Here is a 27,634-nt window from a genome sequence, read left to right as displayed (position 1 = left end):
GCATCCCAACTATGCAGCATATTGTGAAAAACTGAACAGTGCTGAAACATAATATAGAACATAGAACATAGAAAAGTATAGCACAGAACAGGCCCTTTGGCCCACGATGTTGTGCCGAGATTTAATCCTAATGTCAAATATAGTAACTTAACCTACACACCCCTCAACTCACTGCTCTCCATGTGCCTGTCCAGCAGTCGCTTAAATGTCCCCAATGACTCTGCTTCCACCACTACAGCTGGCAACACATTCCATGCATTCACAACTCTCTGCTTAAAGAACCTACCTCTGGCATCTCCTTTATACCTTCCTCCTAATATCTTAAAACTATGACTTCTCGTACCAGTCAATCCTGTCCTGGGGAAATGTCTCTGGCTATTGATTCTATCTATTCCACTCATTATTTTGTAAGGCCCAAGAACAGAGCCCTGCGGGACCCCATTCAACACTGACCTCCAGGCAGAATACTTTCCATCTACTTCCACTCTTTGCCTTCTCTCTGCCAGCCAATACTGAATCCAGATTGTCAAATCTCCCTGTATCCCATACGTTCTAATTTTATGAATGAGTCTACCATGGGGAACCCTATTAAATGCCTTGCTGAAGTCCATATACACCACATCCACTGCTCGACCATCTTCGACCTGTCGTGACACCTCCTCAAAGAACTCAATAAGATTTGTGAGGCATGACCTGCCCCTCACAAAGCCATGCTGACTGTCTTTAATCACACTATGCTTTGTCAAATAGTCATAAATTCTATCCCTCAGAATTCTTTCCAAAACTTTGCTGACCACAGACGTAAGATTGACTGGTCTGTAATTGTCAGGGATTTCCTTATTACCCTTCTTGAAAAGAGGAACAACATTTGCCTCCTTCCAATCCGCCGGTATGACTCCTGTGGAGAGTGACGAGGCAAATCTCCTTGCCAGCGGCTTAGCAAACTCCGTTGTCACTTCCCGGAGCAGCCTAGGATAAATCTGGTCTGGCCCTGGGGACTTATCAATTTTAATATTTCCAAAATTCCTTGCACATCAACTTCATCGATCTTGATCTGGTCAAGACTGTATCCCAGCTCCTCTAAGTTTTCATTTACAACAAGTTCCCTTTCCTTGGTGAAAACTGAAGCAAACAACTTATTTAGGGCTTCCCCTATCTACTCAGACTCCAAGCACAAGTTCCCTACGCAATCCCTGATCGGCCCTACCTTCTCCCTCATCATTCTCTTATTCCTCACATATGAGTAAAATACCTCTGGATTCTCCCTAAGCCTTATTGCCAAGCCTTTTTCATGCCCCCCTCCTGGCTCTGCTCAGTCCAATTCTGAGCTCCTTTCTCGCTAGCCTGTTATCCTCTAAAGCTGTGCTAGATCCTTGCTTCCTCCACCTTACGTAAGCTGCCTTCTTCCTTTTGACAAGAAGTTCCTCTGTTCTCACACTTTAAGTGTATAAAACAGACTGACATACTGAACTATTCAGCTATAAACTGCATCATGTTAAAATGATAGACCACATTGTGTTGAACTGAAACCTTCCAAATTAATGTACTAAAGGACAGTAATAAAGGACACCACATTAGAGATTATCTCACATTATGATAAAAAGCACCTTGCTAAAATGCTGTAGCCCACAAAAATACTATACCACACTGGAAAAACTGAAACAGATTAATATATTGTAGCAAACTGGAAAAACTGAACACTAAACTTTCACCTTTCTGATAAACTGAGCACTATAATAAAACATGGCACCAAACAATAATAAACAACTTCATATTGAAATACTTTCAACATTGAAGTAAAGTGTAACAAATAACATACCATACTATTCTATGACAAACTGAGCCAAACTGTAGTACCGCGCCACAGTAAAGCAAAACCTGGAAAATATTATGATAAACTGCAGTACTCGAACTAACAGACTGAATTTTTAAAATGATTGGATTTTTTGCACACTATTCTAAAGTGACCCACATAATAAACTGTATTATACAATGATCAAATGAATCACATTAATGTGTCTGCAGTAATAAAGTGAACAACTCTAAAATAATGTACCACATTGTCATAAAATTAGGAAATTCACTATAGATGGGATAACTGGCCAAAGGATATCCACCTGAGGGTCCTCATGGAAGTAAGGCAGGTGCTGTGTAATCTTTAATAGCACAATGGAATGTGGCTTTTAGATTGGAAGATGGTTAATGTTGTCCACACTTTTTAACAGAAAGAGATAAAATGTATTTACTTAACTATAGGCCCATTCATTTGATTCTGGATTATTGGTGCTGGAAGAGCACATCAGTTCAGGCAGCATCCAAGGAGCAGCGAAATCAACATTTCGGGCAAAAGCTCTTCATCAGGATGAAGGGCTTTTGCCCGAAACGTCGATTTCGCTGCTCCTTGGATGCTGCCTGAACTGCTGTGCTCTTCCAGCACCACTAATCCAGAATCTGGTTTCCAGCATCTGCAGTCATTGTCTTTACCCCATTAATTGGATGTCAGTAATAGAGAAGATATTTAATGGAATCATGCAGGAGGCAAGATCTGACTACTTAAATTGAGAAAGATATTGTATGATGCCTTCATGACTACAATAAAAGGGAATTTCTGTCACATATCCTTGACTATAGCTTTTGGTGCAGTTTGGAATAAGAGTGAAGATTTTTGATATTAGAGGCTATCAACTGTAATCTAGCTCTTACCCTTCCCCTTGCTTCTGACATCAATCCCAACCATCTTCACTCATCTCTGACTTTGGGTCTTTCTGTGATCCTGAGCATTGGGGAGATGTGATGTTCTTGGTCAGGTCCACGCTCCCCAACAAATCACCCTCCCCTCCCGGCACCCTCCCCTGCCACCACAGGAATTGCAAAACCTGCGCCCACACCTCCTCCCTCACCCAAAGGAGCATTCCACATCCATCAAAGTTTTACCTGCACATCCACCAATGTGATTTATTGTATCCGTTGCTTCAATGCGATTTCTTCTACACTGGGGAGACTGGACGCCTCCTTGCAGAGCACTTCAGGGAACATCTCCGGGACACCCACACCAGTCAACCCCACTGCCCCGTGGCCCAACATTTCAACTCGCCCTCCCACTCTGCCAAGGACATGCAGGTCCTGGGCCTCCTCCACCGCCACTCCCTCACCACCCGACGCCTGGAGGAAGAACACCTCATCTTCCACCTCGGAACACTTCAACCCCAGGGCATCAATGTGGACTTCACCAGTTTCCATATTTCCCCTCCCTACACCTTACCCCAGTTCCAACCTTCCAGCTCAGCACTGTCCTCATGACCTGTCCTACCTGTCAAACTCCCTTCCTACCTATTCGCTCCACCCTACCCTCTGACCTGTTACCTCTATCCTTAACAGCCGATGCTTCCCCTGGCTCCATCCAATAAAGAACAGCAAGCCTTTGATTGTCAAGTAGCTCTCAGTGGGTGGAATACCTATCACTCAAGTCCTTGATCAAAGGAAAGATGGACAGCTGTCAATTAATACCTAGACTGCCAACCTGATGGTGACCTTCCACTTGCTCTCAAGCCTGTCAGCTAACAAAATACCAGCCACTCTGTCTAGTTTTGAGTCCACATATGATGCGTGATATTCAGGTTTAGTGAAAAAATGTCAAGGAGATTAAAGGATGGATCAGATTGACAGTTTGAAAAATCTTGCTATCAAGATGGCCCCAGGGCTGGAACTGTCACCTTGAAAGGTGCTTTAAAAGATAATCATAAGATGGCAACCTAGTATGTTACACTTGATTTAACTTGCTTCAGTTTATAATGGATAACAGAGTCACAATCCTATATGGTTTGAACTGTCCACTTGAAAGAAGAGTTGATTTGAAAGAGATTCATTAGCTAATGAAACACTAAGTTACATTTACGCTGAGTTGCTAAAGGTTATAACAAACAATTGGGTCACAATCCTCCACCATTTAAGTTGAGACATTGGATAGATATAAGGCGTAGACTTTTTTTGGAGAATGATGCACCTATAAGAAAAAAGCCAGTCAGTTCTGGCAAAAAAACTGTTAATTTCCTTCAAGAAAGAGCAATACCTGTGTCTGGTGAAGATGGAGCTTGAGTGCTGCATGACATTAATCAGGGCAAGAGTGATCCCCTGAACATGTTTCCAAAACAACGTCGGAATGAAATTATCCAATTAATTTTTATTTAAATAGTATGGCTTTTATTCAGTTTCCTGCATATTTCTAGACCAGTGAGTGAGGTTACATACAGTTACAATTTTTATCCTGTCTAACACTGTAGGTGTGACTCTGCACATATTTAAAATACTGCAATCCGTACTGATAAATTGACCAACTCTAAAATACAATAACACTTTATAAGATACTGAACCACAAATATCACAGTGCTGTACAGTATGCAAAGTGCTGTATAATAAATTACTGGATCACAATGTGGTTCAGACAAACACATGCTAAACCTTTGGATCATACTAAATGAACTAAGCTGTGAATAAATATTATCCCACATTATTATAAATTTAAGGAAAAACAATGTCATAAATTGACCTGCATTTAAGTATTGAACAACAATAACATATGCATTGTAATACATAGAACTGCACTAAAATACTGTACAATATAGTAGTAAACTGAGTTACAACAAAATATTCAGCTACACTGTAATAAACTAATCCACAAAATTCCATATTAGATAGTAATAAGTTCAATAAATTCAATCCTACTAAAAGAAATAACAAAATAAAATATTTTCAAACTGTAATGGGCTAGATGATACTGAAGTACTCAAACCACACTAATGAAAAGAACCACATTAATACACAATAATCTGCAATGTAGTCAGTATGAAATATTGTACCAGACCATACAAAGTAAGTAATATAGTGTCTCACTTGAACTGAACCATTCTAAAATAGTTAACTGCAATGCATTAAAATAAATCATATTAAATCACTGTAGCACAATATAATCAACTTATTGAACAAATAAATATTGTTTTAATAAATATTAATAAATTTAACTACCATAAATACTGTACCACACTGTAATGAACTGAACAATAACTGCAATACAATGAAGCACAACAGGACACCAGCACACTGCAAAAACTGCACCATAAAAAATACAGCAACACATTGTAATAATAAACGACAGCACTTCACTGCAATAAACAGCACAATAAAGTACTGTACCACATTTTAATGAACTGAACCATGATAAAATAGGCAACTATTTTGTTATAAACCAAACAAATGCAGTATTACACTGTAATGAACTAAATGATGACAAAATAATCTAACAAGCTGCAATAACCTACTCACAATAAAATATTTCACCAAAGCATAATAAGTTGAACCACAATGAAATAAACTAAATATTATTCTACCCAGTAATAAATTAAATGGCAGTAATTATTCAACTTCAATATAATAAACATAAACCAAATTAAAATTCTGTAAAAAAAATGTAACACCTCAAATCCGAAATAAAGAATTTACTGTGTTTTAAAAGCAAAATGACAGTGATCTACTACAGCACAGTGCAATAAACTGATGCAGACTAAAATACTGTAACATACTATAATAAGATGACCCAAATGAAAGCTGCTGTGCCACATTGTAACAACTGAATCGCAATAGTTGTACCAACTTGTAATAAAATTAAACACAATAAAATACCATGTGACACTGTAATATACTGCACTACAATAGCATACTGTATACCTGAAATAACTGAATAATACTGAGTATTGCAAAGCGCTGAACTATTATAGGACACTGGTATACTGTTAGATTTGAACCACAATAACCTGCTGTACCATACTGTAATGAACTACATCACAATGAAGTACTGTACCACACTATAATCAACAGAATTGCAAAATACTACACCAGAAGGTAATAAACTCAACTACTATTGAAAATTTCACCATTGTGTATTGATATTCCTTTACCATGTCATTATCTCAAAGACAATTTAAGAAACTGCACCACAAAATACTAAATCACACAAAAATTAATGGAATAATAAAACATTATCTCATAAACGGAACCACAAAATAATGCAAACTACAACAAACTAAATCACAACGGAATACTGAACTCCAAACTATAAAAAACAATACAATAAAGTTGTGTACTATATTGATGAAAGTTGGACCAAAAATAAATAATGTATGATGTTGTAAAAATAATAGACTGTTATTTTTCAATAAGATACAGTACCACACTTTGATAAACTGAATATAATATTGTATCAAACTTTAATAAAATGAATCACACAAAGGCACTGAAATATACTAACCTAAGTTACTGTAACACATTGTAAGCAACTGAACAGATTGTTCTACCATACTGAATTAAACTGAACCACAATAAAATATCACACTGCATTGCAACAAACTGAACTACAATAGGGCATCGTATCACACTGTAATAAATTGCAGCACAAAAATAGTGTAGCTCACTGTTTTCGTAAACTACTGCTTCAGCTATTGACAATCAGCGAAAAAAAGCACTTTACCACAATTTAATAAACGAGCACACAATAATATAGTTCATCACATTTTACTGAACCACAAAAACATTTTGAATGACATGGTAATAAATTGACTCACAATAACAAACTGAACCTCAGTAAAATATTGTACTACTCTATGAAGGCAAACACAGAATGAAGGAAGTCCCATTCTGTAATAAATCCAGGGATGTAATCGAACAGTGTAATAATCTGGTCTAGAGTAACATATTGCATAGTACTGTAAGAAACTGAAGAATGAACCACAGTACCACACTGTAATGGAGCTAAGAGGGGTGGCGGAGACAACAGCATAGTGGCAAAGCCATGAGACTAATCATCCAGAGTCCCACAATAATAATCCACGAACATAGACTCAAATCCAACCACAAAAACTGGTGATATTTAAATGCAATAATAATTCTGACTCATAAAGATAACTTCAGCAATGGTGTTGGTGACAATTATTATAACTTTTACAATAATTTATCTGGCTCATTAATGCCTTAATTCCCTTCTGGGCAGGAAATTTACTATCCTTACGTGGTCTGGCCTACATTTGACTCTAGACCCACATCAATGTCGGTGACTCACAGTTGCCCTCAGAAATAGTCACTCAATCCAAAAGCAATTGCGGATGGTCAACAATTCTGACCTTGCCAGAAAGGGTTCCATAAATGGATAAATAAAATCTTAAATATACCACAATGAAACAAATGATACTACTTTGCAATGAATGGATTCTGTATCGCACTTATTATACCAAGTGATAATAAACTGAGATACAATAAAATACAGTCAGAGTGATAACAAATGCAGTATTAAAGTGCTCTATAAATGTGTTATTTTTTATCCATTGGTGGAGTATAGGATTCATTGGTTGGAACAGCATTTATTATGCCTCCCTTAGTTCCTTTGAACTAGGATGCTTACTAGGCCATTACAGAAGACAGCTAAGAGTCAGCTGCATTGCCGTCGGTTTGGAGACATATGTAGGCAGGACTAGGCAAGGATGGGAGATTCCTCTCCGAAAGGATATTAGTGAATCAAATGGGTCACATGGTTGTCATTAGATTCATGTTTTTAAGTTCAGATTTTTAAAAAAATTTGAACTCAAATTTCGTCTGCCATGGCAGAGTCCAAAACTATGTCCCAGTATATTGGTGCTCTGGATTTCTGATATTACCACTGCAACACTTAAAAATCAATGCCGTACATTTAGAAACCATAATCTTCTTTCAGCAAATCCGTGTTACCAGCACATCTGACATGATTCTTTTTTCTTTTTCAGTTCATTGGATATGGATATTATTGGCCAGGCTGATAGTAATTATCCATTCCATTGGAATGTGCCATTGAGCTGACTTCCTAAGCTGCTGCTGATGTAGATACACCACAGCACCAATAAGGAAAGAATTCCAGAATTTTGAATGAGTGATAGTGGAGGAATGGCAATCGTTGCAAGTCAATGATCTGCTGCTTGAAGGAGAAATCACAACTAATGGTCTTCCACAAGCATCTGTCTTTCTAGATGACAGAGGTTGTCAGTTTGAAAGGTGCTGTCAAAAGACCATTGGCAACTTTCTGCAGTGCAGACTGTAGATGGAGGACAGTGCACTGTGGTGGAGGGAGTGAATTTCTCAGGTGCTGGTTATGATACTAATCTAGCAGGATGCCTTGTTCTGAAATGTGAAGAGCCTCTTGTGTGTTTTTGGAGCTTCACTCATCCAAGCAAGTGGAGAGGATTATGTCACACTCCTGAAGTGTGCCTTGTGGATATGGACAAGTTTTAAAGAGCTCGGAGGTGAATTACTTTTCCCAGAATTCCCAGCATCTGATCTGCTCTTGTGGAACTGAGTATTTATATGGATTAGTGGTGCTGGAAGAGCACAGCAGTTCAAGCAGCATCCAAGGAGCAGCAAAATCGACGTTTCAGGCAAAAGCCCTTCTGATCCAATTCTGGTTCTTGGACTGGGGGTTCAATAACCATAGGTCTTTGAACATTGAGGGAAGTTAGTTAGATTCTCTCTTGTAGGAAAATGATCTCTGCTTGGTATTTTTATGATGGAATGTTACTTGCTACTTACCAGGATGAGCCTGAACTTTCTCAAAGCCTTACTGTTTGTGAGTCTCAAGACTTGAGTTTAGTCAAACTGGTAGATTTTAAGAAGCATTTTAAAGGGGGAGGGTAGAACTTTTGAAAGGTTTAGAGAGGAAATCTCAGAGTTTCCTGTTATGGAGATGGAACGTATTGATCAACTACACTGTGATTAATGAACTACATTAAAATACAGACTATATTCATAAACTACACTACATCAAATAACATACCAATAATGAGGTAAGGCTTCAGTCAGAATGAGGCACAGATTTAAAATAATTGGCAAATAATTCAGATGGAGAATAGAATTTTATAGCAAGTTGTTTTGATCTGAAATATGTTACCTGAAAGAGTGGGAGTAACTTTCAAAAGCAATTATATACATATTTGAAGTGGAAATATTTGGAGGGTGACTAAGAAAGGTATATATTTATATAGTGCCCTTCACAACTCAAAACATTCCAAATTGCATTATGTCCAAGTAGACATGGGTGTAAGAAACATAGCAGTCAACTTGGGTGCAGCAAGATTCCATAAACCACAATGTGATCATGACAAGATTATTTTATTTGAGAGGCAAATACTGGACTGGACATTTGGGAATGATATTCCCATATTTTTCAAAACAACAAGTGAAATCTTTTATGGCACTTTGGAAAGCAGACAGGACCTCTTCTTTCTGGATCTCATCCAGAAGACTCCCTCAAGCATTGCATTAAAGGGGAAGGGATGAGTTGGGAAATGAGACAGAACTGAGTACCTCCTTCAAATATCCAGAGTAGGCAGAAAGGTTATTTCTTGTGTTAAATAATTCAATGATTGTACTGCACCACACTACAATATATTACACTTTCATACTGCTATGTGGTGTAACATGCTGCACAGTAATATGTATATATAGTGCCACATTGAAAAGCTGCACCACAATATAATTCATTACTTGTGCTATTATAAGCAAAATAGATAATAACTCAACACATTCAGTGGAGCCCGAAATGTCTTTTCAGCTTTCAAGATATGTTGCTCTGCTATTAAGCATCTGTAAAATCACTTTCTCTAAATGTCTTCTACATATGATTGTTAAAATAAAAACTGAGAAGTACTGAGGATCATTGTCCCTTTGTTCCTTTGCCAAGTTATGGAATTTTTTGATGATTGTTTTGACATAAATAGTGGATCCAAATAGCAGAAAGTAAATAGCAGCTAATCAGCCTGTGCCTCTAAGTCAATAAACATATGTCCATTGCTCATTGTTTCTGGTGACGTTGCAAATCAGTTTTCTTTTGTTAATTCAGTACAAATAACGTGCACTGGTACACTCCAGCATAGTTCTATACATCTTTCGCAGATAATCGCCCTTTTATCGATTCATCATCTTACCTGGATTGGCTAACCGGCTGCTGGTGGGTCCTAGAATTTGATATGGATCTGAAATACAGAAGCACTCTCCTCAGTATTCACCAGAATGGAAAACTAAATAAAAATGGATTTAAATTAAAAGAACATTCAAATCAAATGCTGGAATTCTACAACAAGCATTCATCTAAATAGAAAGCGTCAGAAAAGTATCAAATTTCCTCTGTTTCAGACCCGCCCTCTAGCTCACGCTGGCCTCTGCCCTTTGTTGTGCAATCGCCTCAGAAAATGTACCAGACTGGTAAATGACAATTACACCAGAGTCACTGATACTACCCAGTCAGTTTACTCATCCAGTTTTGGAGCAGATTGCAGGAAGTTTTGAACACCAGATCACCAGGCACACATTTAGTTTCCTATTCCAGTATAAGTTCAGTCAATAGCCCTGTGTGGAACAAATCTGATTTCATATGCACACAGCCAACTCCACAGTTTTAGATATAAGCAATAAGTTCTTGCTTTATACATCAGCCCACCCAGGGCTAGTGCAATGAAGATTGAAATGTTGGAGTTGAAGTTTAGGCTTAGGAAAAGTGCCCAGGAAAGGTGAAGATCTTTTAGGGATGTGGAAGGAGAGTGAAAATAAAGAAAGAACACTCAATTAGTGTCCTACATCAGCTTACATCTTCTCCTTATTTCTTTCCATTGCTACACTGACAGAACATTCTGCAAGGCCATCACACTCTTTCTTTTACTCTTCACTATTACCTGGTTGGGGTCGAGGTTGTTCTGAGCTTTTATTCACACTTTGCGTTGCTCCAGGAGAAGCTGAAAAAATAGATTCATAAACTAATTCAAAACATTACGTATAGAAGCACTTATTTGAACAGAGGATGAGTAACATTTGTCAGTAAGGTTGAAAGTGGTCAGAAAACACGATTTTTCTGAAAAGCAGTTTAATAAATAGGAGACAAAAATAGAAATTTCTGGAAGAGCTCAGCAGGTCGGGCATCTTCTGTGAAGAGAATCAGAATTAACATTTTGGTTCAAGTGACTCTTCCTCAGAACAGACTGTCATAGAATTGGCATTATGGAAGAGAGAAAGGACTGAGGAACCTTTTATCATTCAACCTTTGGAAAACATTCATTCAAATAGTGTTTTCAGTGCTCATAGTAAAAAATAACCATGCTCTGAACTTTGACAAGCATGTGTTTCTCAACCACTAAGGTTTGAAACCAGATAACACACTTTATGGTTCAGAAATTAATGAACTGACTCTGGATCTCAGAGCCATATTGATGGAAAAGGACCTGCCATTGATCTGTCTGTGATGGATGATTTGACCATAGAGGAAATGCTCTAATTGGCCTTCAAGCTTCTTAGGAAAGATGTTGCAAAACTTGCAAGGGTTCAGAAAAGATGTACAAGGATGCTGCCAGGACTGAAGGGTTTGAGCTGAATAGGGTAGGGCTATTTTGCCATGAGCATCAGAAGCTGAGGGGTGACCTTATAGAGGTTTATGAAATCATGAGGGGAGTGGATGTGGTGAGTAGCCAAGGTCTTTACCCCTTGGGCTGAGGAGTCTAAGAGCAGAAGATATGGATTTAAGATGAGAGGGTAACAAGTTTAAAGGGAACTAAGGGGTAACCTTTTCATGTAGAGGGTGGCGCGTATATGGAATGAGCTGCCAGAGGAGTAGGTGGAAGGTGGTACAATTACAACATTTAAAAGGCATCTGGATGGGTAAATGATTAGGAATAGTTTAGAGGGATATGTGCCAAATGCTGGAAAATGGCACTAGACTCATGTAGGATATCTGGTCGGCCCAGAGGAATTGGAGTGAAGGGTCTGTTTCAGTGCTGTACATCTCTATGACTCTACGACACCATAACATAAGTGTATAAGTGTGGACTGGACCACACTTGATTCTAATGTTTCACATAATTAAATATTAAATTGGAGCTCAACTCTTAAAGAATGGTAATTTGGGCAAAATACTTGAGAGCTACTGGCATGGGTGAAATTGCACCCAGTGTAAACTGTTCTTGGGAGAAAAGAGTAGCAAACGCAGCATCAAAACATTATGAATGTCAATATATCATCAGCTATCTCAATTAAAATTGGTCGCAATGAAATTCACAGTTAAGAGAAAAAGGAACATAAAAGAGAGCTGATAGAGAAGGACTATAATATGCTAGTGCTCAGTTTGGGAGGATTAAAGGTTGATTGACTCTTATTTTTAAAGTAATTACAGCACTTACTGAAAATGAAAATGGCTATAAATTGGACAAACTCCTACAGCAATTAAATGAGTTGAAAGTTATTGGTTGAGATTTAATGTCACTGATATTAAATTGGTTTCATTGCCAATTGGTTGGGGAACTGGCAGGAACCCCTAACTACTTCTGAAGCCCGCTAAATTTTAGTACCTTTGTGGCATTTCACTGACCTAGTGTCAGATCCACCCAAGGATTCAGAACCCGGGGAAGGGAAGATCAATCCTAAAAGCTGCTGGTCAGATAGTCACTCACAGGTGATTGGAGTGAGAAGACAGTCATGTGAGGACAGACAACAGACCTTGAGAAATAGGAACAGGATATTGGCCATTCAGCCCCTCAGGTCTGCTCTGCCATGGTTGATCCGACATTCTTCATGTTCACTTTCTTTTCCTTTCCCCATAACTCTTGATTTCCATAGTGATCAATAATCTCAGCCTTAAATATACACAAGGACTCTGCCCTGATGGCTCTTTGTGGCAAGACATTCCAAAGACTTACAACCTGCTGAGAGAAGAAATTCTTCCTCATCTTATCTCCTTTATTCTGAGACTATGCTCCCTGGCCCCCGGCACTTTCCTGAGGAGAAACATCCTTGCAGCATTTACCCCATCAAGCCACTTAATCCTGTGTGCTACAGTGAGATCAACTCTTATTTTGAAACTTCAGTGAATAGAGTCCCACCCTGTTTAGTCTTGGTTAACAATACAATCCATCCATGCCAGGGATCATGCTAGCCAACTTCTTCTGAACTGCCTCCAGAAATGATATCTTTCCTTCAAGCGGGGGACCAAAACTGCTCACAGTCCTCCAGAAGGGGCTTCACCTGCACCCTGTACAATTGCAGGAAAACTTCCTGACTCTTGAACTGCAAAGCCCCCTGAAATAAGTGCTGGTGTTAGCCTTCCTCATTATCTGATGCATGTATGATAGCTCTCTGTGTATTGTGCACAAGTACCCCCCAAATCCCACTGTATTGCAGCTTTTGGCAGTTTTTTTCCACTTAAATAATACTCTATTCTTTTGTTCTCCTTTCCAACATGGAACTTATATTTCCCACGCTACACTCTGTTTCCCACACTATACACAGCTCATCAACTTGAGGAGGGACAGGCGATCAGAGGGAAGGACACGAAAGGATCCTGAGTGTGATACATGCCACTTTTCCCAGCACAGATCATCTCCTCAGTGATACATTCCCATAAATAAAGGACTTCTGCCTCCAATGAAGTCACAGGCAAAGGTGACAAGGTTTTCTGGATGCCTTTCAGGAGGTATACAAAAGGCCATGTAGTTCCCATTTAATTCCTGAGCCACCAGTAAGTTCGATAGGTTCAGGGATAATTGGTGCCACGTGTCTCGTTTGTCAGTCTAATTAGCCACACTTTAAGTAGGCAAGTTGTACACATTAACAAGGCCTCTATCCCCTCCTATAGGAACAAGGACGGCCTGCTGCAATTATACAGTTCAGAGGAAGGGTCGCCCGAGCCAAAGCACTATCTCTGATTTCTCTCTACAGATGCTGCCAGACGTGCTGAGTTTTTCCAGCAATTACAGGGCTTTGGTGAGATCACACTGAGACTATCACGTGTGGTTTGTTCTCCTTAGCTGAGGAAGACTATGCTTGCTATTGTGGGAGTACAGCAAAGGCTTACTAGATTGATCTCTCATGACAGAACTGACATAAAAAGAGAGGTTGATTTGGTTAGGATTATAGTTACCAGAGTTTGGATAATAAAGTGAGGGAATTTTTTTAAGATTAGATTCCCTACAGTGTGGAAACAGGCCCTTCCGCCCAACCAGTCCACACCGACCCTCCGAACAGTAACCCACCCAGACCCATTTCCCTCTGACTAATGCACCTAACACACTATGGGAAATTTAACATGGCCAATTCACCTGACCTGCACGTCTTTAGACTGTGGGAGGAAATCCATACAGACACGGGGAGAATATGCAAACTCCACACAGACAGTCACTCTAGGCTGGAATCAAACCTGAGGCCCTAGTGCTGTGAGTCAGCAGTGCTAACCACTGAGCCATCGTGCCGCCCTTAAGGGATCTCATGGAAGCTTATAAAATCCTAACAGTACAAGATAGACAAAATGCAGGAATCCTAGAATTCCATTTGTAACAGCATGTGGACTGCAGCGGTTCTGGAAGGTAGTGCGCCGCCACCTTCTCAAGGGCGATTAGAGACAGACAATAAAAATGCTGGCCCAGGGAGTGATGTCCGCATCCCATGAGTGAATATAAAAAATGTTCCTGATGATTGGAGAGTCCAGAACCAGTCTAAGGATACAGGGTGGGCCATTTTGGACTGACATGAGGAGAAATGTCTTCATCCACAGAGTGGTGAGACTGTGGAATTCTCTGCTACCGAAAGTCGGTCAGGCCAAAACTGTATGATGTCAAAAAGGATTTAGATATAGCACATGGGGCTAAATGGTTGAAAGGATATGGGGTAAAAGCAGGAATCGGTTATTGTATTAAGTGATCAGCCATGATGATATTGAATGGTGTAGCAGGAGCAATGGGCCAAATGGTCAATTCCTGCTCCTAATTTCTACCTTTCCATTGTTCTTGCCAAAGGTTTTATAGGAGCTGGAGGACTGAGTGACATCTTGTGTGAACTAATTTAGGGCCTGACAGCCAGGCTTCCTTCCTATTGGACTGGACTAAATTTCATCCAATAAATCAGAAATGATAACAGCATCCAGTACATCTCTCAACGTCTTTTTATTCTTCCTCATAAATGGAAATATACTGTACCATCTCCACCGATCGGGAGACAGTTTCCTGGATCTGTATCATTGGATCACACTGGCATTGTACACATCACAGTTCTATGGATTTTTCACAGATCTGCAATATAACGCTGTGTAAATGTCCAACATATGTGATGCCCAGTTCATACAGATGTGGAGCCAGAAAAATCTCCTGTTTCCTTCTCTTGTATCCTTATTGCATTGAAATCAAGATTCACTGCACCAGTTCTAACTCAAATATATTTTTTTCAGGATTATCTGAAGCCTTTCATAAATCTCCACAACCTAAGATTGGTCTCTCTTCACGAATATTCATTTTGAGACTACTTTTCAAAGTTGCTGAAAGAGAGGCACCATTGCAAGCCTCAAATGCCAGAATGCTATACATTCATCTCTGGGATTTTCTGAACACTTATAATTCCCAAATGCAGGTCTGCATTCAAAAATCCACCATTAAACTTTGCTCAAACTTACTGATGCTCTGTTCTATTGATACTTGTACTTAGTTTTATTTTTAAATGTATTTAATGGCACTTACTTTTTGTCACATTGTTCATATTATTGCCCCATCCAGATCTCCTGCCAGTGTCATATGATGCATCTAAAATAAACAAAAGACAGGGTCTAGTAAGCCAATAATTTATTAATCCTGTACCAACAAGATCAGATCATAATATTCCAACAATCCAACAGAATTAATGAGGCTACTGCTTAATGTAAATGTGTCAATACTACAGCACTGCAACTCTGGACCTGCACAAAAACTAAACAGGGTTAACAGGAATCAGTAGGTCATCAAATCATATATGAATTGTGAAACTGGAAAATACCACAACAGATTATCCACGCAGTTACCTCATTCATGACCTTTGGTGTGCACAATGTTTTGTTCAACTTCCTACATAACAGCAACTTGGTTTTGTAATGCACTGGGGAAGAATGAAAAGAACGACAAAACCACATTTTCTTTAAAAATTCTGCAACATACAACAGGCAAATACCCAGAACTTGGTAACAATTGGTTTTCCCTCCTTCAAATGCACTGCACAGGAGATCTTGTGGTGCAGTGGGTAGCATCCCTAACTCTGAGCCAGAATCTCTAGGTTTAAGTCCCACTCCAGGATTTGAGAACCAAAGAAGGTATACTTGTAGCATAGCCAAACAGTTGAATATCAATTTTAAATCCTTCTAGTATACATCAATGGCAGGCCGTAAGAATGGGAGAGATTCCATCTTTGTGATAGAAAGTAACTGTAGCCTCCACCATCACTATCCATAGCTCCAGGTTATAAAATGTACACAAATGTGTGTGTTGAAACAACAGCTCAGATCCTTGGATGATCCATGAGGATCAGAATGGTGCAAGTAGAATGGGGAGAAAGTGAGGACTTCAGATGCTGGAGATTAGAGTTGAGAGTGGGGTGCTGGAAAAGCACAGCAGGTCAGGCAGCATCCGAGGAGCAGGAGAATCAATGTTTTGGGCAAGAGCCCTGATGAAGATTCCTCTGCTTCTCTGATGTTGCCTGACCTGCTGTGCTTTTCCAGCACTCACTATCAAATAGAATGGGGGTTTAGTTTGGATCTGGGATCTGCCTCCTTGCTCTAATTGTGGTAATATAGGTTGGACCTGTTTTCAGACAGAGATTCAATAAGAAGGAGCACACTGCAGTTTATTTCTGACAGTAGGACAAGAGGTTGATAACTCTTCCACAGGTAAGTGAAATCTTCTAGCTTGGATACAGGCTATTTGAAGAATGAGCAGTTGATCTGATAATGGCAATGACCAGCCTGAGTGTGACCACTGGTAGACATGTTGTCACAATGACTGGTATGTTACTGCAGACCTAAACTCATTGGCCCAGACTGTCCTGTAGTGGCACATCTATATGTAAGTACACGTAACCAGTGCAAACAAAAAAGGTATTTCTAAAGTGTACAACTATCTCATTATTTGTGCCATTTTGTTGGGAGTTTGTTTTCTTTGCAACATCAACTTTGCTGAAAACAGGGAGACGTTAATTATCATAGCTGCACACACCCATTCCATTAACATCAATGCCAGTCATCATTTTCCAGGAAGAATTAATTCTATTTTTAATATCATTGTCACTTCAGTTTGCTAGATCTTGCTGCACAAACAATGGTGAGCAAGCAATGTTCACTATTACCAATGTGTAACTCAGCCAGCAAATTCAATGGATTAAGAGATTTGCCTCAAATTACAAATCTCCAGGCCTTGTGTTTGATTTTGCTGCTGGGTGCTTATTGTTATTCAAATAGTACCTCACCCTCACTTCAACAGTATTTTTAAGAAGTTAAATTACATATTAATAACCCATTAACTTTGTCACAGTCAATTCAATATTATACAATTTGAACATGTGATAATAATATGGTCTAAAGTTTTGTGACACAGGAAGCGAACAATTTCAAATGTTCAATATAATTTCCACATAAAGCAAACATCAATACAACATTTTCTCTTAATTTTCTTTTTTGTCCCTTTCTTTCACTCCCACTTAACCCAACCATTTTTCTCTTGCTTCATTTTACTTTCTGTTTTTGATTTCAAAGCCAATTTGTGCTACTTTCTTCTCCTTTCAAACTTTTTTTTCTAAGCTAAAATCTCATTGACTATGGAAATGTACTACTGGCCCCAACAAAGGCCCCAATTTCCCTGTTGCTCCTGCTACATAGAGTCATAGAATCATACAGCTGTACAGCATGGAAACAGACCCTTCTGTCCAACTAGATGCCTTAAATTAATCTAGTCCAGATGTGGAGGTACTAGTGTTGGACTGGGATTGGCAAAGTCAGAAATCAGATAACACCAAGATATAGTCCAACACCAGGTTATTGTTTATTTGAAATCACAACCTTTCAGAGTGTTGCCCCTTCGTCAGGTGAAGAAAAGTATTATATGAAATACAATGAAAAGTCAGAAACATGGGAGTGATATTAGGGAGGAGTTTAAAGAGTTATTTATAAGTGAGAAAGTCAAATGGACAAGTTTGGGGAAAGAATTGTGTGACTTTTGGTCTCCTTGTCTGAAGAAGGACATACTTTCTATTCAGGGAGTCCAGCGAAGGTTCACCAAACCGATTCCCAGGATGGCAGGGGTGTCATATTAAGAAAGATTGGATTGCCTGGGCTTGTGCTTCCAGTAATTTAGAAGAATGAGTGGGGATCTCATAGAACCTATCCAATCCTGATGGAACTGGACAGGCTAGATGTGGTAAGAATGTTCCTGATGCTAGGAACATCCAGAACTAAAGATAACAGTTTTAAGCGTAAGGGTTAAGCCATTCAGGACTGAGATGAGGAAGACTTTTTTTCACTTAGAGTTGTGAACCTGTGGAATTCTCTTCCATGTTGAAGGCTGGTGCAGTCTCGAAGGGCCCACTCTTGCACTTATTTTTGATGTTTCTAATTCCAGAGCTTTGATACTAGGTAGATGAAGGCAACCTACTGCCCCCTCACCTCACCTCCCATCACCAAACCATCATCTCCCAAACCATCCACAACCTCATCACCTCTGGGGATCTCCCATCCACAGCCTCCAATCTCAGAGTTCGAGAACCCCGCAAAGCCCGACTCTACCTCCTACCCAACATTTACAGACCTGACTGCCCAGGTCGACCCATTGTCTCAGCCTGTTCCTGCCTCACCCAACTTATCTCAGCATGCCTTGACACTGTCCTGTCCCCCTTAGTCGAGGAACTCCCCACCTACATTCGGGACACCATCCATGCTCTCCACCTCCTCCATGACATTTGTTTCCCCGGCTCCCAACGTCTTATTTTCAGCATGGACAACCAGTCGCTGTACACATCTATCCACCATGACAAAGGCCTCCAATGCCTGCATTTCTTCCTGTCACGTCGACCCAACCAGTACCCTTCCACTGACACTCTCATTCGACTGGCTGAACTGGTCCTCACCCTCAACAAGTTCTCCTTCCAATCCTCCCACTTCCTCCAAACTAAAGGGGTTGCCATGGGCATCCACATGGTCCCCAGCGACACCTGCCTCTTTGTCAATGTCGAACAGTCCATTTTCACAGCTACACCAGCACTAGTCTCCATCTTTTCCTCTGCTACATTGATGACTGTATCGGCGCTACCTCGTGGTCTCATGAGGAGGTTGAACAGTTCATCAATGTCACAAGCACCTTCCACCCTGACCTCAAGTTTACCTGTACGATCTCAAGACACCTTCCTCCCTTTCCTGGATCTCTCCATCTTCATTTCCGACGACTATCTCAACATGGATATCCACCATAAACCCACTGACACCCACAGCTAATTGGACTGCACCTCCTCCCGCCCTAACATCTAAAAAAACACTATCCCTTATCCCAATTCCTCCATTTCTGCTGCATCTGCTCCCAGGAAGACCAATTCCACCACAGAACATTCCAGATAGCATCTTTCCTCAAAGACCACAATTTACCCTCCCACATGGTCGACGAGGTCCTCCAGCTCATCTCCTCAACATCCCACACCTCCGCCCTGAAACCCCACCCCTCCAACCCCTACAAGACAGAAATCCCCCCTCCCCCCCAACACCCGCCTTCACCTTCCACCCACCACTCTCTGGATACGTTGCATCACCCTCCACCATTTCCACCACCTACAAGCAGACCCCACATACAGAGATATATTTCCCTCCCCACCCCTATCTGCATTTCAGAGAGACCATTCCCTCAGCGACTCCCTTGTCAGGTCCATGCTATCCCCCCCCCCACCCCACCAACCTACCCTCCGCTCTTGGTACCTTCCCTTGCTACTGCAAGAAGTGCAAAACCCGTGCGCACACTTTCCCAATGTGGATTTAACCAGTTTCCCCATTTCCCCTCCCCTCACCTTATCTGAGACCAACCCTCCAACTTGGCACTGCCCTCTCAACCTGTCTTACCTGTCCATCATCCTTCCCACCTATCTGCTCCATCCTCCTCTTTGACCTATCACTTTCAGCCCCTCCTTCATCTACCAGCTTTCATCACCCAGATCCGCACCCAATCTCCGCCATTTACCTCTTAGCCCCCTTGGCCCACAAGTCTCATTTCTGATGAAGGATTTATGCCCAAACGTCAATTCTCCTGATTCTCGGATGCTGCCTGACTGGCTGTGCTTTCCAGCACCACACTCTTTGACGTAGATGAAGGCATACCAATAGAGAAATGAACAAAATCTGGAATAGTCAAAGGGAATTTGAGGGGTACAGGCAATTTGGCTGCTGTGGCTTGAAGGAAATTACAGAGTTGGGCAGCACGGTGGCTCAGTGGTTAGCACTGCTGCCTCACAGCTCCAGGGACCCAGGTTCAATTCCCGCAACTGTCTGTGTGGAGTTTGCACATTCTCCTCGTGTCTGCATGGGTTTCCTCCGGGTGCTCCAGTTTCCTCCCACAATCCAAAGACGTGCAGGTTCGGTGAATTGGCCATGCTAAATTGTCTGTAGTGTTAGGTGCAGGGGTAAAATGTAAGGGAATGGGTCTGGGTGGGTTGCTCTTTGGAGGGTCGATGTGGACTTGCTGGGCGGAAGGGCCTGTTTCCACACTTTGTAGGGAATCTAATCTATGGAGAAATTTGAAAACAAAAATGAGAATTTTCAAACTAAGACATTGCATAACTGGGAACCAACGGAGATCAACACATCCAGTGTAATGGGTAAAAAGGACACAGTGCAAGTTCAGAAATGAGCTACAGAGTTCTGAATGACCTTGAGTTTAAAAGGGCTGACCGCAGTTCGTCATGAGCTGGAGTTAACCAAACATGGATGAGTGTCTTAGCAGCAGATGGGCTGATGCAGGGTGAATGGCAGCAGGTTAAGTGAATATCGGCAATCTTAGCAATGGTGCATATCTATGTTTGGAAACTCACAAATAGCTGACGTCTGACACCAAGATTGTGAACAGTCTGGTTGAGTCTGAGACAGTTGCCAGGGAGAAGGCTGGAACTGGAGACTAGGGAACTGAGTTTGTGGTGGGGATTAAAGGCTTCATTCTTCCCAATATTTAATTGATGGAAATTTCTGCTCATCCAATACTGGATGTGGTCCAAGCAGTCCAACGATACGGAGACACTGAAGGGATCAGAAGTCCCTGCTCAGGTGGGGTTTATTGGAACCAGAGGGAGATGAGATTTTTTTTTAAAATGTGGTTGGTTGCGATGTTTGGAAATGTAATGCTAAAGCAGTTTCGGTAGTTAGTTCCAAACAGATATTGGATATATACTTGAAAACAAAATGCAATAGCAGGGAGGTGAAACTAATTGGACAACATGCTAAAAGAGACAGACGGCCAAAATGGACTGAATGGCCGTAAAGTAAGCATTGCGTTGTGAGAATTACAAACCTGATAACAGTGCAGGAGTCCCTAATTGAATGCTGTAAAATACTGCGCTTTCATGACTTGAGTCACCTCGTTGACTGAGGGGCTGTTGTTAGGTCAGTATTTAAAGTCGCTCCGCATGAATATTTGTGAATGTTTAAATTTGTTTTATTCCCAAAAAGAAAGTTTAAGGTCAGCTGTATAAATGAAGGCACGGAATGTGGCGCAGCTTTCCAAAGCAAACTGGCCTTTCAGAAGAATTATTTAAATGTGGAAAAGTTAAATAGAGTTGGAAGGGGACGTTGTTCGAATTTGCTGGCTGAGGGTTTGTGTGAGTGTGTTGTACACCGGCCAAGAAGAGGCGAGGTCACGAGTTTAAATAATTAGTTGGTAGCCAGACTACAAGAAGCAATACACAAACAGGACTTAGGAAATGGCCAGGATTTAATCATTTCACTGTAAACACGCCGTTAGTGTATGTACAGAGCTACAATTGCATAATTATTGGGCGCCAAGCCAGAGAGCCAACCAGATCGTTATTCGTTAAAGGAATCCATCTCGCCCCCGCCCCCTCTAAAGATGAATTGTTTTTCTTTGCATTTGTTTTACATTCCGGAAAGACTGTTCCTTATAACAGAAAGAGAATGTTTCTCGTGTAATTAAGATGTTTACAAATTAATCAATTTCTTCAAACTCTTCTATATAATTATATAGACTGAATAAATATAAACATTCCAACAAATTAGATAAAATTACTCAGTAAGAATCAACTAATGAAAACGGATACTTGAAGCATTTCATTCAACCAAATGTCTACTGTAATCGAGTCCACCTTGGACGGAAAGGGGAATAATAAATTATTTTGTTTAATACATTTCAGTTTGTTTTATTGGGCAGCGAAATCAACTCTAAAATATCTCGGTGTTGTCTTCTAATGTTTGAACAGAATCGTCTGTCATTCGCACTGTAATCACTGTGGAGAGTGCCCGGGGAAAGACATCTATCCCCCAGCCCCCGCTCAGCGAATTGGGCAAGTTTCATGAGCTCCAGCGGTCCCCGAAGCGTTGCACTTCCTGAACTGTGGGCTAGAGCACAGCTCCCTCTTTGTTTTCCCCTCTCGCACTAGGTTTTTTTTTTACATGGCGTAAGTTTGCAGTCGAGTGTTCAAACCAGACAAAACACAAAATCGAGAGCAGAGCCGAGTTGAGTTCCTGCCACTGTGCTTTGTCTCCTGTCTGCAATCCCCTCTCACCCCCTCCCCATAAAAAAAATCTATCACCACTTCCCCCCAGTTTAAGTTCGCAAGATTTACTGCCTCACCTTGTCACACACAATACAACTTCAGTGTATAGAAAGACAAGCGTGTCCTGGGTTTCTGAGTTATTTTGGAGCTGGTTAAGCTCAACTGTTATAAAATGAAATTCACACTCTTTAAATCTTGAGAACTGTAGATTGTGACTTAGCCTTGTGTTTAGTGGATTGATATCCCAAAGAGTATAAATTCAAATCATGAAATTTGTTTTTTTTTTCTATTTTAAAAGAACTGAATCTATAAAAAAAAAAGTGGTGTTTCCTTTTGAAACTAAACCCTGCCCTGTTTCCTGGTGTGATTCCAATCATTGGTTCTGAACTGACCCATGATAGCAAGACTTGGTCAGCATGGACAAGTTGGACCAAAGGGTCTGTTTCTATGCTCTATGACATACTCGTAGGATAATGAAAGATCAATCATAAATGTCAGCCTTGTGCCCACAGCAGAGGATACTTTTAGCTGAAAAGAGAGAATATATCAGAGACCCAAAGGGACTCTATAATGTATTTGAGCTACAAGCAGAATTTTTCCTCTCAGGCACACATTTTGGAAAATCCACAATAGTTTGATAATTGTACATCTTTGACTGCAGTTGTACCACACTTATCAACACAAGTTAATATAGCTTTTGCCAAATGCAGTTTAAACTAGCTCTGTTATCCTTGCCTAGCAGATTACATTCTTTAAATGTATGTTAGCACGCAGATATTGCTCCTTCTTCTAAACATTATGAGTGTACAGGAGGGTGTGCCCACTATCTCATCAAATTAAAAAGACTCTGAAGTTAGTGCCCTTGAAAATCAACAGACCACCCAAACACTTCTCAGATTTGGCTATACACCCAACTGGAATTAATCTCTGCACAGTACAAAGTCCATGATGCGAGAACCCTTCTAGGAAACTATCTCACACGCAAGTGGCTCTAATGTCTTTTGAAGATGTTCAGCTATCAGACTCACACTGTATTTTTGCCTCACTTTGTCCAGAACTAGTTGGTACCAATTCAGAACTGGTACGGAAGCTGTAGTGTCCCATATCAAGGTTCTTCAGTAATTATTATATCAGTGTCAGTGCTGAATGGCTCTTGTGTAGTTACAGAATCATAGAGATGTACAACGTGAACTCATCCATGTCAACCAGATATCCTACATTAATCTAGTCCCATTTGCCACATTTGGTCCATGTCTCTCTTAAGCCCTTCCTATTGTATACCCATCCAAATGCCTCTTACATGTTTTAATTGTACCAGCCTCCACCACTTCTTCTGGCAGCTCATTCCAAACTTGCACCACCCTCTGTGTGAACAAGTTGCCCCTGAGGCCCCTTTTAAATCCTTCCCTTCTCACCTTAAACCTATGCCCTCTGGTTTTGGACTCCCCTACCCTGAGGAAAATACCTTGGCTATTCGCCCCATCCATGCCCCTCATGAATTTATAAATTTCTAGAAGGTTAGTGACATTCCTGGCATAAATTTTCAAGATTTGATAAAAGTGATCACAGGGAACAACTAGTAGTAACAAATCTGACCAATAACAATGACTTTTATTTATGTAGCACTGATAACAGTAAAACATTGCTGGGTGCTTCAGTGAAAAATGACAAAGAAATGTTTGACACTGAGCCACATATTGGGGTTGATGGTCAGAAGCTGGTTTGCAGAGGGTTTCAGGGAGCATATGGAATGAGCTACCAACAGAAGTTACTGAGGTAGGTACATTAACAACGCTTAAAAGGCATTTGAACAAATACATGGATAGGAAAGGATTAGAAAGGCACAGGCCAACTGCAGGGAAATGGGGTTAGTGTGGATGGACATTTTGGTCAGCATGAACCAGTTTGGGCCAAACTGTATTGTAAGACTTTATGACTCTATGAGACAACAAGGAGCACTTAGAATCAAAGACAAGGACGTAGGGCAAAAGAACGGAAGGGGACAGCTGAAGAGATGCCCCCGAGGTTAGAGCAACTAAAATAGTGTTTTCTTTTACTTCCACCTGAGTGGAAGGACTCTGGACTTCAAGTCAAAGATGCACCTCCAACATATAGCAGCACTGCTTCAGGGTTGATGTTGTGCTGTAACATGCTCAGTTCCCTATGCTCACACGCAGATTTATAGAGCCACAGATTTATACAGCACCGAAAAGGCCCTCCCCTATCAAGTCTGCACCAACATGTGAAAAGATGTGACTGACCCAATGCAGTTGATTGGCAGTAATATCTTGGAGTCAAGAGGTCAAAATTCAATAAGTGTCTAAGAGGGTTATTGGGCTGACAGAGTAGGGAAGAGTGAAGCCTTGAGACATTTAAAAACAAAAATGAGAATTTTTGTCAGCAGCCAGTGTAGGTCAAATATCATAACATTCAAGAGTATGGGACAAGCACAGGAAATTGGGATTAGCATACTTTTAGTGGTAGTTATGTTGGTGCAAACTCAATAGGCCAAAGGGCCTTTTCAGTCCTGTATAAAACTATGGGTCTACAGGTCAATGAGTGAGCACAGGGAACTGAACATGTTACAGCACAACATCAATCTGTAACGTAGCACTGAGAGAGTTATGCTACTGGTTGGAGGTGCATCTTTGACTTGAAGCCAGAATCCTCATGTACCCCCTCAGGTAGAAGTAAATAAAACACTATTTTAAAGAACAACAGGGAGTAAGCCCCATGCTGTGGCCTATATTCATCATTCAATCAGCATTCCACTGAATCATTGTCACTTGGTCAATGTGGAACTTTGCTATGCAAGGTTGCAGTTCTGTTTCCTACATTACAATAATTTCTTCAAAGTATTGGACTCCAAGTTATTACTGTCAATCAGCTGCATTGGGTCAGTCACATCTTTTCACATGCCTGACACAAGATTTCCAAAACGAACTCTTCACTCTGAACTCCATTAAGGCATGAGGTTACCAAGAGCGCAGAGAAAGGGGATCCTCAAAGCATCCCTGAAACAAATGCAATACTCTCCCTGCTTCAATAGAATCTCTCGCCCAAGATCACCCAGACTGGAAAAGAAACATTGCGATGATACCAACAACCTCAAATGTATGGTACTGGCCCACATGCAAACAATAGAAGGAAGTATCAAAATCCACCCAACCACCTCTCCAAACCCCACCTGCTGCAGGATGGATCCAGCATCAAACAGTATAGTTAATCCAGAACCCACAACTCAAGAGCAGTGGATATTTATCCTTGGTCCCAGGGAATTGTCTATGAAGACAACTTCAAAGAACCTGACCCAAAGGCAGCACGGTGTGGCTCCATGGCGAGCAGTGCTGCCTCACAGTATCAGGAACCTGCGTTCAATTCCACCCTCAGGCAACTGTATGGAGTTTGCACATTGTCCCTGTGTCTGTATAGGTTTCTTCCAGGTGCTCCAGTTTCTTCCACAGTCCAAAGATGTACAGGTTAGGTGGACTCGCCATGGGAAATGCAGGAATAGGGTTGGGTCTGAGTGGGATGCTCTTCAGACAGGTGTGTGGACTCAATGGGCTGAATGGCCTGTAGCCACACTGTAGGGAATTCTATGAAATGGAGGAGAGCAGTTCTGGTGAAACAAGACACAGTCTGAGTTCTGGGCTAAGGCAAGAAAGTCTCTGGGAAAACCAATCCTTCTGCACTTGGGTCGAAATAATGTCACAAGAGATCTGCTAGTATTTACTACTTGGTTAGAGACTTTGCCTATAATGTACAATTATGTTGTCTGAACATATTCTACTCAGATCACAGAGTACTGAGGCAAACCAGATCTGTGTGTTGGTTGGGTATGAAATGTGAGTGTTTCTGCTGGATTTCCACACTGGTCCCTGTCTCAGTGAGTACACTGAGTCCAATACTAGGTCAGGGTGGTTAAACAAAGCTCAGCCTTCGTCAGGATTGAGAAACGGGCTCCCGCTGAAATATCACGTCGTTTTGGAATTACTGGTTAAAACAAAATGAAAGTTTAAAAAAATGCAACCTCCAGGAATTACAGGGAAAGAGCCAGCCTCGCCCAATTCTCTCCGATCCTAAACCTCTAACAGACACAAAGTGCTGGCCGCTGACCACTTGGTCAAACCTATTTAAAACAGTGTGTACAGATAAACAGCGAAAAGCTGACTCGAAGGCTCTGTTTTTATTAGAGAGCAGGTCAGAACCTGATTGCTAGACCAGCCTGGGTGAGACTGGCAGTTATTCCAGCAGCAACACTCACAGATTAATTAAGGCGACAAAGAGATTTTTGTTTCTTTTTGTTTTATTTTCTCCCTATCAGTAATGAATGCGGCAGATTGTTTTTTTTTTATTTTGTGCACCTGTCTGACAGTGAGTAAGTCAGGCCAAGGACCCCCACCCACCTCCCACCAGCTCTGTTCCTGATGGGCTATTTGTTCAGCTTCCACTTGGAAAAATAAAAGAGGGCGGGCAGCCCCATTAAAGCATCACGGGTTGGGTTCTGATGAGCTTTTGTCTCAGCAATGCACCTTTTAGTTTAGAATTCAGGTAGAGGGCGAGGGGCAGCTGAATGGAGGCGAGATGGAGAGTGCACTCTACCGATGGCACAATACCGCACCTGCATTCGCCACTCCAGACTGCGTTCAACAAGCCGCCTGGAGAGACTGGCCATATCAGTTCAAAGACTCATCTCTCAAACAGCCGCACTGGCAGATTGCCCCTGCGCTCCATCCTCCTCCCCTGGTAACTGAACGAGAATTCGATTTCCACCCGCATTTCCGGCGCAATTTCAGAATCTTTTCCCTACTTCTCTCTCGAAATTGTTTCTTTTTTTCTCTGCCACTGATAAGTCACAATGTGCTGACAAGTCCAGAAATAACTCCCAACCCCCGCCCATCGCGGAAATGCCCCATATTTATTATCTAGGACTATGCCGAGTCTCCTCTCGCAATATTCATAGGCTATTCTGCCACTGTGTCCGTGCTATCTCTTTGAAACATCTGCATCCACCTATTCCCTTGCTATAGTTTTCAAACCTGTT

General features: G+C 41.0%; 1 protein-coding gene across 6 annotated transcripts in view; it reads right to left on the bottom strand.

Moving 5' to 3' along the window:
* Positions 1 to 27,634, bottom strand: part of fli1 (Fli-1 proto-oncogene, ETS transcription factor) — an 81,920-nt gene that overhangs the window by 4,137 nt on the left and 50,149 nt on the right. For 4 of the 6 annotated variants that reach the window (XM_072593021.1, XM_072593020.1, XM_072593026.1 and 1 more), the window contains 3 exons: positions 15,555 to 15,617; positions 10,740 to 10,820; positions 9,996 to 10,043 (listed from right to left, as the gene is read on the bottom strand). In XM_072593021.1, coding sequence (XP_072449122.1) covers positions 9,996 to 10,043; positions 10,740 to 10,820; positions 15,555 to 15,617 — 192 coding nt within the window. The remainder of the gene's footprint in view (positions 1 to 9,995; positions 10,044 to 10,739; positions 10,821 to 15,554; positions 15,618 to 27,634) is intronic. The other 2 variants (XM_072593023.1, XM_072593025.1) reach the window with 1 other exon arrangement.

This window comes from Chiloscyllium punctatum, chromosome 23, assembly GCF_047496795.1.
Source record: "Chiloscyllium punctatum isolate Juve2018m chromosome 23, sChiPun1.3, whole genome shotgun sequence".
Classification (NCBI taxonomy): domain Eukaryota; kingdom Metazoa; phylum Chordata; class Chondrichthyes; order Orectolobiformes; family Hemiscylliidae; genus Chiloscyllium; species Chiloscyllium punctatum.
Note: the sequence above shows the minus strand (reverse complement) of the source record. Positions and strands in the feature narration are given on the sequence as shown.